A 12,359-nucleotide genomic window follows, 5' to 3' on the forward strand; every position below is an offset into this window, starting at 1 on the left:
CAGTGAGCCAGCTTGTCTGGGGTTGGGTGGGCCTCTGAACCCTCAGAGTTGAGGATCTAGGGGAAATCTTCCCTTCTCATTCCCATGGCACCTGAGCATCTGAGAACTGGACCTTTTAGCAGGCAGTCTGTCCCGCCTTCCCAGAGGACTGTTAGCTCTGGGAAGAGGGTCAGCAAATAGGCATAGGTAACAGCAACGAGTTTTTGGACACAGTGACTTACAGCATACAAAGTCCATCTCTACATATTGTCTCGTTTAAGCTTGATATTGACCTGTAAAGTAGGGATGCTGTCTTTTGAACGGGGAGTGTTTGAGTCAGAACCCTTGGCATCTGAGTACATGTAAAGACCTGGAGGAGCAGTCTGCATGTACCTTATTGCTTCTTTCTCAGTAAGCTTTTGAGAATTTGTTCTTTGCGAGGGCAGGAGGGAGGAAGAGGGCTGAGGGGCAACCAAGGGCTAGGAAATTGGAAGACCTCAATTTTAGACTTCATTCTGCAACCTCAGTGTTCTTGCCCTTGTTGTTGTTCCTTTCAGAGCCTCAGTTTATTGAAAAGGAAATGCAAAACTCATCTAACAGTGAGCATTTGTTCAGTATGTATTTCACCGCCTACCGTGCGATGCGTCTGGCCCTGGGCTTGCTGCTGGGAGTCAGAACTGACAGTCTGGGTGCTGGCAGCAGGGCAGCGGGTCAGTTAAAGCGCACGCTTCCTGCCCCTTCTGCCCAAGACGGGCAAGCTTCTCAGTACTGCCTGTATCTGCGGAATGTTCTTTTAAAAGAGCATTTGCCGTTTTTGTAGCTTCTTTAAAATTGTTATTCCTATAAGAATATGTGTAATTCTACATGTATGATTCTGCATAAATCAAAGTTACTTTTAAGATTCCTGAAACATATTTGGCATACTTCTCCCCCAAACAGTATAGAGTTAAGTCAATCAAGTAACACATCTGAACATGGTCTACCAGCAGTAAATGGTAAGAAATCAATACAAGGTGTGACTATTAAAAAAGAAAGCCTCTTTGCTCAACGTTGGGCACTATTTTTAAATTTGTAAAAGAGCGTTTATCATTTTTACCAAAACAGTGAGGTGTTCAAAAGGATCTAAAAATGATTTATTAAAGTAGATAAGGTATATGGTAGGCACAAAATTGTGGCTTGGTTTTATTCAACTCATTTAGAGCTAGATGTAAGGTTTAAAAAATCCATGAAAACATTATCAGATGAGCATAAAGCCAACCAGCAATTACCTGGGTGAAAGCTAGTTAGAAATTAGAAAACAAAAAACAGGGTCTGGGAGAAAGCCTCCCAAATTCTGAAAAATGAACAGAAATATTCAAGATGCATATAAAGTTACAGAATCATGCTGTGGTTCATCGAAATTGCCAAAATGTGAGAAACCAGTGCCTGAGGAAGTTTGTTCATAAACTCATTTGGCTGTGCCACAATATTCTTATTGTTTCTTTATTCTCCCTTGGGTAGAGTTTGGGAGGAACAGGAGATAAAACACTGTGATGAGTGTATCGTCTTTAGTCTGTAGCTTTATCTGATCAGATGTTTAATGGCCTTAGGCTAAGATTCGTCCCTATCAGCATAGAGAACGTCTTGGCCACAGGACCAGAAAACCTTGAAGTTCGTTGGCAGTAGCTTCCCATACTCATTTCTACATCAGGCATGGCCTTGCCTCAGAGACCAGAACTACTTGAAATCTCTGGGCAAAGGCCTCCTCTTTCCAGGTCTCTGCTTGAATGGGCACTGCCATTTTTTGTACCTGAGACTTCGCCTTTCTGGTTCCCTGGCTGACCGTCACAATTAGCATTGCCTCTCTAGCAGTGCTACTGTTTCCGGCAGATGTGCAGTCTGGGAGCCACCCTGCCTCTGTGAGGTCACTTTGCGTGCCGGTGCCCAGAGCAGTGCCTGATACTTGGTAGACATTATTCAACTGCATCTCTGCTGTGAACCATTATCACTTTAATTCCCAGGGATAAATTTCTTCTCTTTCATTTCTAAGTTTCAGGCTAGGGATGGGGGCTGAGGGCTGTTGGGGAGCTGTCACCGTAACAGTAGCAGTGCTGTTACTGACCTGCCAGCTGCTTTTTAATGTTGAGCTGGAGTGTGGCTCCACCTGTCTCCTCCATGGCCCGCATGAGAGCCCAGGGAGGCTGAGGGGTGAGGGGGTCCTCCCTGGGCTTCTTCCTCCTTTTCCCTCTACCTGTAGATAATAAAGGCCCTCACTCTCCCTACCCCAGACCTCTGCCCTTTAGGGATTGGCCATGTGGCCTCTTCTCTGAGTTTGCTTTCTGATTCCCATGGGGATCCTCTCACCACATTTTCTTCTTGCCAGGACCCAGCCCCTGCCCAGAGCCCAGATGTGCATTGGATGGGTACAGGAGCCCTGCGAGCCGCACAGATATGGCCCCCTGCTTCACCTCTCAGGAGCAGCTCTGCTCTGGGGGACCACCTGGAGCCTCCCTATGAAATAGGAGTGCGTGACTTCCTGGCTGGGCAATCCGGTACTCGCTGCCTGGCCCTAAGACCCCACCTTATGCCATCCTTCCCGAGTTTCCTATAATGTTGTCTTTTCACTATCTGTCCTCTCATGAGAATCTTTTTCTGTCCTGGCCCTTAGCTCTGTGTCCTTTCTGTCCCTTCTGTGACCGTTGTCTGCCTAGCTCCTCCTCCCATTGCACCTTCCACTCCCCACTCCCCACTCCCCAGCCGACACTGGGGAAATGTGAAATGGGTGTTTAACAACAGTCCATACCTGCTCCTGGGCCCAGGAAACCTCTGTGTGGGGGCAAGAGTGGGCCTCTCAGTGGGGTGCCAAGAACTGGGCTGCCCTCTCTCATGGTTCTTTCTTCCCCTTCAGACCCTTCTGCTGCCCAGGTGCCTGCTCTTTCTCAGAGAGAGGGGTGCTCAGGAGACCAGGTGACAGCTGAGCCTCAGGTGAGCCACCAGACTTTCAGTCCTTCTTGACATCCCATCGTTGCTGCCTAATGGAGTAGCTGTAGCTCCCCCTCATCCTGGGTCCTCTCTGTCCAGTGACCTCACACCCAGGACCTATGTCCCAGAGACCAGAGTACCCCTCTTGAGCCCAGAGCTCTTCTGCTGGGTAATAGTCTTCTCTCTCACCCTCATCAGACCCATCCTGTACTCACTCAGAGCCAGCCCCATTTCCCCATCCTCTCCTACAAGCCAGGAGCTGTGGACCGGCTCTAGGGTGTAGCACTGTAGGACTGTGTTTTTTCAGGAGGCTATGACTTTCAAGGACGTGGAGGTGACCTTCTCCCAGGATGAGTGGGGATGGCTGGACTTTGCTCAGAGGAACCTGTACCGGGATGTGATGCTGGAGAATTATGGGAATGTGGCTTCTTTGGGTAAGGCATCGTTGTCCCCATGCTTCTACCACCTTTACTTCTGCCTTCTTAGTTTTCTTGATGGTACATAGAAAGGGGCCTGTCCTGGGTTTAGATCCTGGCTCTGTAACTACTGACCAAATCACTTAATCTATCACCTCAGTCTCCTCTCTTGAAAAATGGGGATAATAATATCTGTCATGCCGGGTTATTACAAAAATTAAAAGTAACACATATCAAGTTCCTAGTCCATTTAAGCATCCAGAAAACGTTGGCTGATTTAACTGGTTGAGCTGTCATGTGGTTCCCACCTCCAGAGAATCCTCATGATCCTTTTGGCTGCAACTTGTCTCTGCTTGAGGCTTTAGAAATGGCTGTCTGGGCCTCCTGCCGTGGCTTCTTCCACCTCCCTCCCTGGCCTTTCCCCCTTCCCGACTAGGACCTCAGGCCTGAGAGGGTCCTGGAGAGTAGTTCTGTATGATTCATCTACCTTCCCATCCCCTCCCCTTCTCTTCTACAGTGGGGCCATTCACCAAACCTGCTCTGATCTCCTGGTTGGAGGCAAGGGAGCCGTGGGGCCTGAATATCCAGGGAGCTAAGGGGAATCCAGGTGCCACTCCTGCAGGTGAGTTCCAGAGAACCTACCAGATCCTGCTCCTCCTGCATCTCCTCTTCTCTCTTTTTTTTTTTTTTGAGGAAGATTAGCCCTGAGCTAACTGCTGCCAGTCTTCCTCTGCTTTATACATGGGATGCCTACCACAGCATGGCTTTTGCCAAGCGGTGCCATGTCCGCACCCGGGATCTGAACCTGCGAACCCCGGGCCGCCGAGAAGTGGAATGTGTGAACTTAACCACTGCGCCACTGGGCCGGCCCCTCCTCTTCTCTTTTGAAGGTCTTTTACACTAAGTAAATGATGGAGAACTTACTCCATTGTTTGCATAAGGAAGATCCTTAATGGTCTTGCTAAGAAGTGCTGGGCCCCTGGACTTCTCCCCTCCAGACTGGCCCATTAGACATTTGTTTCTGGCCCTGCCCCTTCCCCAGTGGCTCTCTCAGTACCAGTTCTTGCCCACTGGAGGGCTTCACCATTTCTCTTTTCCTTTTATTGATGCTGCTCTTCAGCCCTTTGCTACACTCCCGCTGAATCCCCCGTACCCTCCCCTTTCTGTTCTTTGGAGCCCTCATCCTACTCCTGCTCCTCTTCTTTTCCTGTTCCCTCCCCCATGACAATCTTGATCTCCAGTCCTTTGAGCCAGCCCTCCTTGGAGACCCACCCCTCGGTTTTTGGGGACCTTCCTATCAGGCTCTTATGCTGTGATTCCTCTCCCCTCTCTTGCTGTTTAACACTCCCCTCTCAACCTTTTTAATTTTTCAACTGAATGTGATTCTGCATATGTCTAGCTGCTGTGCCCATCTTGCTTCTCCTCCTCCCCCTCCCCTGTCATTTGGGATACTTGTCCATGTTTTGCTTTATCCCTAACTATTTGGAATGGTATTGGCAGTCAGGCAAAAGCCTCACCACCCAAGTTCACGGCATTTTTTTATCCCTTGGTGCTTTCTCCGGTTCCAGGGGTGGGAAGAATACATTCTCTTGTGTTTTTGTTTTGTGTCAGGAGATGAGCTCCAGATTAAAACGAACAAGTTCATCTTAAAACACGAACCTTTGCAAGAAGCAGAAACCTTAGCTGTGCCATCAGGATGTCATGCAACAAGTGTTTCTGAGGGAACAGGGCTCAGAGAATCTTTTGAACAGAAGAGCAGGTTAAAGGAGCAGTGTGGAAACCCTGTAAAAGAGAGAGTTAAGAAAGAAGAGACCAATTTCAGTCACAGGGCAAGAAAAGAATTTGAAGGATCAGGAAGAAGTAATAGTCTTAATCTAAAACATGTTACCTATTTGAGAGTTCCCAGAAGGAAGCGATCTCTTAAACATGGCCATGGCAGACACTTTAGAGGGAGTTCATACCACTGTGACTACAAAGATTATGGGAAAGGGCTCAGACTCACGATTGGCGGGTTCAGCCTGCATCAGAGAATTCACGGTGGACTAAAAGGGAATGTGAAGGATGCGCATGGAAAAGACTTCAGCCTTAGCTCTCATCACCAGCGTGGGCAGAATCTTCACCCAGCCGCGACATTGTATAAGTGCAGTGACTGTGGGAGGACCTTCCGTAATAGCTACCATCTTGCATGTCATCAGAGACTTCACACGCAGGAGAAACCATTTAAATGTAGGGTGTGTGGGAAGGCCTTCAGGTGGAGCTCAAACTGTGTGCGACATGAGAAAATTCACACGGGTGTGAAACCTTATAAGTGTAGTCTATGTGACAAAGCTTTCCGACGCATGTCTGCCTACCGTCTGCACCAGGAAACCCACGCTAAGCAGAAATTTCTTGAATCAAATCAGTGTGAGGAAGTTCTCACTCATGGCTCAGGATTTGATCATCATTTTAGAGACCAAAGTGGGGAGAAACTCTTTGACTGTAGCCAGTGTAGGAAATCCTTCCACTGTAAATCATATGTTCTTGAACATCAAAGAATTCACACCCAGGAGAAGCCCTATAAATGTACCAAGTGTAGGAAAACCTTTAGGTGGAGGTCAAACTTTACTCGTCATGTGAGACAGCACCAAGAAGAACAGTTCTATAGTCAAAACGAGCGTGGGGAAGGCTTGAGGCAGACTTCCAGCTGCAGTGAGCCCCAGAGCGCCCCCACCGCGGAGAAAGCTTTCCCGTGTCAGCAGTGCGGGAAGACTTTTACTCGCAAGAAATCTCTTGTTGATCATCAGATAACTCACACAGGGGATAAACCATACCGATGTAGCGAATGTGCGAAAGAATTTAGTCATAGGACAACGTTTATTGTTCATAAGAAGCAGCACGCCCTTAAGAGGAAACCTAAGGATGGGCCATCTCTCAGTCAGGACAGAGCGTTCCAGGTTCCTGAGGGCACCACGGAGGAGCCCTACAAATGCAGCCAGTGTGGCAGAGCCTTCCGTAATCACTCATTTCTCCTCATCCATCAGAGGATTCACACCAGAGAGAGGCCTTATAAGTGCAAGGAGTGTGGGAAAGCTTTCAGATGGAGTTCTAACTTCTCCCGACATCAGAGGATTCACGCTTTGGAAAAGCAGTACGAGTACCATGAAAGTGGAAACACTCCAGAACTACAGCCACAAATCCTCACTGGCGAGAAACGTTTTTGGTGCCAAGAATGTGGGAAAACCTTTACACGTAAACGATCTCTGTTAGATCATAAGGGAATACACAGTGGAGAGAAGCGCTATAAATGTAATCTGTGTGGGAAATCTTACGATAGAAATTATCGCCTTGTTAATCATCAGAGAATCCACACTAAAGAGAGACCTTTTAAATGTCAGTGGTGTGGGAAAAATTTCATTGGGAGACAAACCCTCTGCATTCATCAGCGAAGGCACACTAGAGCGGCACAGTCTGAAGGCAGCCTGGCTGGGTTGTCGTCCTGCCACGATACAGGGGTGAGTTCACAGGAGTTAAAACCAAGTGGGGAGAAGCCCCTTAAAGATTGTGAGGAAGCTTGTGACCAGAGCTCCAGGCTCGCTGGACTCCAGAACACACCCGTTGGAAAAAAGTGCCACAAATGTAGCACGTGTGGGAAAATTTTTAAGAAGAGCTCACAACTCATTAACCATGCGAGATTTCACACTCGAGAGAGGCCATTCAAATGCAGAGAGTGTGGGAAGACCTTCAGGTGGACTTCAAATTTGGCTCGGCATATGAAAAAACATAGTGGGGATTAACTTGGGGCCTGACAATGGGGTGAGGGGATCCTAACTGCCCTGCTGGAGAGCTCATAATTGTAGGCAGTGCAGGGAAAACCTTCACAAAGGCCTTTCTGTTTGGGAAGCTAGTGGCAGAGAATCTTGAGGCTTCAAAAACTCAAGGCATCCAGCCTCCTACCTGCTGGAAAATGAGATGCTGGGGAAGAGCAGCAGCTTGTTCGTTGGGGTCCTTCTGGAGGCTTGGGCCCCCAGGCATGGCCTTTGCACAATGGCCTGGAGCTCCCCCAGCCAGGTCTCCTTCCATAACTCTAAAGGTTATTCTGTATCTCCTTCCGTAACTCTAAAGGACTTTAAAGAGACCATTGCCCTTTGTGGTTCGACAGAATGTCTGTGGCCTGGTAGGCTGTGGCTGCTGGGAAGGGGCCACTTGGATCCTAAGTTTCTCTTTGAGTTTGGCCTGTGATGGTGCCCATTCTGTTTGACCTTTCAAGCAGCAGCAGAGAGAACTCCTCCTTGTCTCCCTAGATGCCTCCTGGAAAGTTCTGGCATGGCTTTAGCCTTCACAGCTGGCTTTGGATATCTGCTGTGGGCATAGAGTTGTCGCAGCAGCCAGCGGAGGAGAGCAGGGTGCTGGGCTCGATCACCTGGAGAATGGAGCTCTACCAGTGCCCCGTCGCCGTCTCTGTCCCACAGGTGTGCACAGCAGCAGTGGTCCATCTGTAAAAGGAAATGTGCTGAGCACCTCCCGTATGCCAGGCACTGTTATGTGTGCCAGAGACCCAGCAGTGACTGGAACAGACAGAAAACATCTGCCGTCTTGGATCTTTACAGACAATAAACAAATGAGATAGATATGGTATTTTGGATGGTGATGTGTGTTGTGGACAAAATGAATCAGAGAAGATGGAGAGGGAGTGCTGGATTGGGAGGTGGGTTGTGATTTTTAAATAGGCTGATCGGGGAGGGCCTTAACTGAGACGGTGAAATTTGAGCAAAGACCTAAAAGAGGTCAGGAAGTGAGCCTGTCGGTCTCTAGATCTAGGCACAGGAGGTGGGGTCTTGTCTGGTGTCCTCAGGGAATGGCAGGGAGGCCCTTGGGCTAAAGTGGAGTGTGCCAGCTGGAAGAGAGGTGGAGGGCCAACCCGTGTGAGGATCATGGGTCTTCGCTGGACCTTGGGGTGCCTCAAAGGGAGGTAGGGAGCTTTTGGACAGTTTTGAGTTGAGGACTGTGTGGTCTGAATCTGTATTACATTTCACAAGGGTTAACCACAGACCTAAGGATTCAGTAAAATTCGGTGGCTGAAAGAGTTTTATGCAGTTATCCCTGCTCCCAGTTTCCATGAATGGGACTCCCCCAACCCTGCCCTGCCCGTGTCTGAATTTGGTACAAGACCTTCAGCTCTCAGCAGATGTAAACACTTGATTATTGTGTTGTATCTTTGACCTCTGCACCCTGCAGCATCCTCTTACCTTCGTGTAGCCTTCTCCATGCATTGGGTCTGCTGGTGGCATTGAGTTCAACCCAAAGGTACCAGTTCATGTGTATGAGGCCCTCAGGAGCAAAGGTGGCCTGGTGTGGGAGGCACCCCCTCGCACTTGCCCACTCGTGTTGAAGCGAAAAGCAAGAATCAGCTCAGTGATGTAAGGGTAAAGGAGTGGTATTTCTAAAGTTTATGTCAGTAGTCATTGCTTCTGTTTATTGAAGAGCTCAGATTATAAATATCAGAACAAATGTCTTGCCCAATAGTAGAGTACTGTCTCAGACTCCATTTACTGCTGTGAGCAGGGGCACGCTCCTGGGGCAGGCTGTTTCTTGTACTGAGAAGAAACCAACTTGGACATGCCCCCTTTAGTAGAGTATGGGTAATCTTACCCTCTCTGGATTGTCAGGGGCAGGTGAAAGTGACAGCTCTGACGCTGTGTGGTGATGTCACGTGGGATGGGCAGGGGGTAGTGGAGAGAGATACTGGGGCAGCATCTCTTGGTGTTCTGGTGCCCATTCAGCTTTGTACTCGGGAAGGTTTGGTCCTCTTGGCTCTGCCTCTCTCTTGCTTCCTACAGCAGCACCTGCTGCAGCCTGGAATCTGGTGTCCCATCACTGTCACCGTGCCGAAAACTGGCGCTAGAAGTAGCTGGGCAGGGACCAGAGTCGCATGTGTTGAGGGCCCAGGGTTGTGGGAAGGGCCTTGGGGTCATCAGAGCTGGATTCCAGGCTCAGTGTGCCTTTTCTTGGCAGGATGATCTTGGGCAGGTCACTGCACATCTGCGCTTATTTCCTCATGTGTAAAATTTGAGTAACTGGCTATGCTACCTGACTCCTGAGATTGGCGAAAGAGGGCTTGGTTTCCTGGGGCTCTGGGTTAGGTGGCTGATCTGTAAGACCAGAGACCTCACAGAGCTGCAGCTCCCTGCTCCCATCAGCTGATGCTGCAACCACAGAAATACCCCTTTTCTCTTGTGCCACCTGGCACCTCACAGAGTTCCTGTCCCAATAAGGGAATTTTTACTGCCATTTTTATAAAATGAGATATACTTATTTTTAAACATTCAAATCAAATTTTAAAATGTACAAAGAATGAAATAAAAGTCAACAGAAATCCCTCTATACTGAGGCGAGCCATTAATGTTTGTGATTATACTGATGCAATCTGCTAAATAACCTGTTTCTAAATAATTTTAATTACATGGGTAATATGTGATCATGATAGAAATGTTAGTAAATACAGATTAGCTAAAAGGAAAAAGAAACACCTACCTACTTGGAGCTAACTGCTAAACCTTTTGGTGTAATCAGTGTTGGATTTGACTTCGTTGTCCTTCCCTGAACCTCCCTGGCCTGGCCTGCCTTGTGCTGTCTCCCTTCGCCTGGAGTGCCACACCCCGATCCATGCTGGCCCAGGTCCTCACTCTCAAGGCCCAGCCCTTCCTGACCCCCATCCCTCTGAGCCCTCTCCCCTGCCCCCACCACTCCTGGTGCCAGTATCCTGCTCTGTTAGGTGATATTTGGGTTTCCAACAGTTGTGCCTCCCTCTGCAGCCGGGCTAAGCGCTCTGGAGGCCAGGGTAGGCTGTTCATTTGTCTGTTTGCTGTGCAGAGGAAATTTTGCATAACATTGTCGTTGTTAAGGAATATAGAACTGAAGTCGGTTCAGTGAAGTCAGGATTGGAGTTTTTTGAAAAGGCCCTGAGTGAAATGTTGACTGGAGGCCACCCACAAGTGTACTCCTGCTAGTTAGGAACCCAGCTGTGGGTGGTTCTGAGCCATATGGCTCCAGTTGACAGTTTTTCACTGCCCCAGCCCACAGTTCTCATCAAATACCCCTATCCTGGCCTGGAGAACATTCAGGCTTCTTCTGGCCCTGCACAGCCTTCTCTTGCTCCCTAGGGGCAGCTGGGGAGAGCCAGATGGGCTGGAACTCCACAGAGAGGAGTGGGCATCAGACGGGCTGTCAGCCACCTCTTCAGTGTGGTCGGCCCCACGTTTGCTAACAGAGACTTGTCAGCCCAGAGTTGTGAGGAGAAGCAAGCACAGGAAATGTAAATTACTATGGACCATCTCACACTCATCAAGTTGGCAAATTTTTAAAAGTCCTAGTGTGGGTAAGTGTGTGGAACAATGGGAACTCACTGCTGTGGGAGTGGAAATTGTGACAACTGCTGTGCCAAGCAATTTGCAAAATCTTGTAAAGTTGTGTACACTCTACCACCCAATGATTCTACTCCTGAGAAACCCTAGAAGAACTCCACGTGAAGAAGGAGATGTGCATAGGATTGTTGATTGCAGTATTGTTTAGGTAGCAAGATTGGGACAAGCCTAAATTTCCATCAACAGAAAAGCAGATAAATAAATGGGTTGTTTTTGGTACTTTGGGAAGTGAATGTGAAAGAACTGGAATTACATATTTCAACACAGATAAATCAGAAATGCTGAGAAAGTTGCAGAAGCTATATCCAATATACCATTTATGTAAAGTTAAACATACCGTGTATCTATGGGCACATTGTTTAAACTTACTTGTGTTTCACTTTTTCTGTAAAATGGAATAGTAGTCCCACAGACTTCACAGGGTGATTGGGGCGGGGGGTGGTTAATGAAGTAATGCATGTAAAGGCTTAGAATAGCGGCTGGCATGTAAGTGTTATTGGCAGAGGGTAAACAGTGGTGTTATTGTTTTGACAATAATGTATTTCCTGTGGATTCTAATTATATGAACTAAGATTGTATAAAATCATGCATTGGAATGATGTGTGAAAGTCGTGCTCTGCCTCCCCTGGGTGGGAGCTGCTGATGGAATCAGGGAGGGTACATGTGGGCTTCAGGTGTGTTTGATTTTGTTTTAAAAAATGGTGTAGATGGGTCAGCATGTTGATTTAACAGGATAGTGTGGCAGATTCTTTTTTTTAACTGTTTGCTTAAAATATTTAAAAATAAAAATATTCTTAAGGTTTGGCTCTGACATTTTATGATTTTGTAGAAATTCTGGCTCTGCCATTTGTGTGATGTTACTTAGAGTGAACCACTTAATCTCTCGAGGTCTCAGTTCCCTCACCTGCAAAGATCAGGAGCACCGCAAATGGCTGTCAGTAAAGGAATGGTTCAACAGGTGGGTGTATCTGATGGGATACCATGCCACTGTTAAAAAGAAGGAGGATGTTCATGTATTGACGTGTGATCTCCAAGACATGCAGTTTACAGGAAATTATAAGCTCTATTTCTTTTAATTCCTCCTTGCCTAAAAATAACAAGTGAACCCAGAAGCTATAGACTTGTAAGTTTAAGAAATGGGATCCTGTGGACAGAGACGCTTAGTCAGCCACTGCAGTTTGTTAGGTAGATCAGGAAAGGTGAGTAAACATTTACGTACCAACTAGCACACCTTTTAAATTAATGCTAACCATGCTAAGAACAACAAAGAGGTTTTGTGTCAGGAGCCAGAACCATATCAGTGATTTTAACAAGAGAAACTGACAAAGAAGCTTTCGCTAGATAAATATCTAAGTAACTAAAAAGGCAAAAAGAAAATGCTAAGGTATCCTGGAGGCAGTAACTGAGAAGCAGCTACGACCCCAGGACTGGGGGAACTGTAGTAGAGTCTGACCCCATTTTGGTTTTTTGAGGTTCATAATAGTTTATATCGTGAAATGTCAGTTGTACATTATTTCTTGACTGTCACCAAATAAGTGCTCCCCTTTACCCCGTGTCCACCTCCAACCCGCCTTCCCCTGGTAACCACTGAACTGTTTCCTTG

The 12,359-nt window shown here is 47.5% G+C and overlaps 1 protein-coding gene across 5 annotated transcripts in view; it reads left to right on the plus strand.

The window, feature by feature from the left end:
• Nucleotides 1–11,567, plus strand: part of ZNF445 (zinc finger protein 445) — a 29,366-nt gene extending 17,799 nt beyond the window's left edge. For 3 of the 5 annotated variants that reach the window (XM_070237886.1, XM_023620618.2, XM_070237885.1), the window contains exons 3-7: nucleotides 2,342–2,510; nucleotides 2,867–2,943; nucleotides 3,248–3,374; nucleotides 3,874–3,978; nucleotides 4,968–11,567. In XM_070237886.1, coding sequence (XP_070093987.1) covers nucleotides 2,342–2,510; nucleotides 2,867–2,943; nucleotides 3,248–3,374; nucleotides 3,874–3,978; nucleotides 4,968–7,129 — 2,640 coding nt within the window. In that variant the 3' untranslated portion in view covers nucleotides 7,130–11,567. Of the gene's footprint in view, nucleotides 1–536; nucleotides 690–2,341; nucleotides 2,511–2,866; nucleotides 2,944–3,247; nucleotides 3,375–3,873; nucleotides 3,979–4,967 lie in introns of all 5 variants that reach the window. The other 2 variants (XM_070237884.1, XM_023620616.2) reach the window with 1 other exon arrangement.
• The last annotated feature ends 792 nt before the right edge of the window (nucleotides 11,568–12,359 follow it).

This window comes from Equus caballus, chromosome 16, assembly GCF_041296265.1.
Source record: "Equus caballus isolate H_3958 breed thoroughbred chromosome 16, TB-T2T, whole genome shotgun sequence".
In the NCBI taxonomy this organism is placed as follows: domain Eukaryota; kingdom Metazoa; phylum Chordata; class Mammalia; order Perissodactyla; family Equidae; genus Equus; species Equus caballus.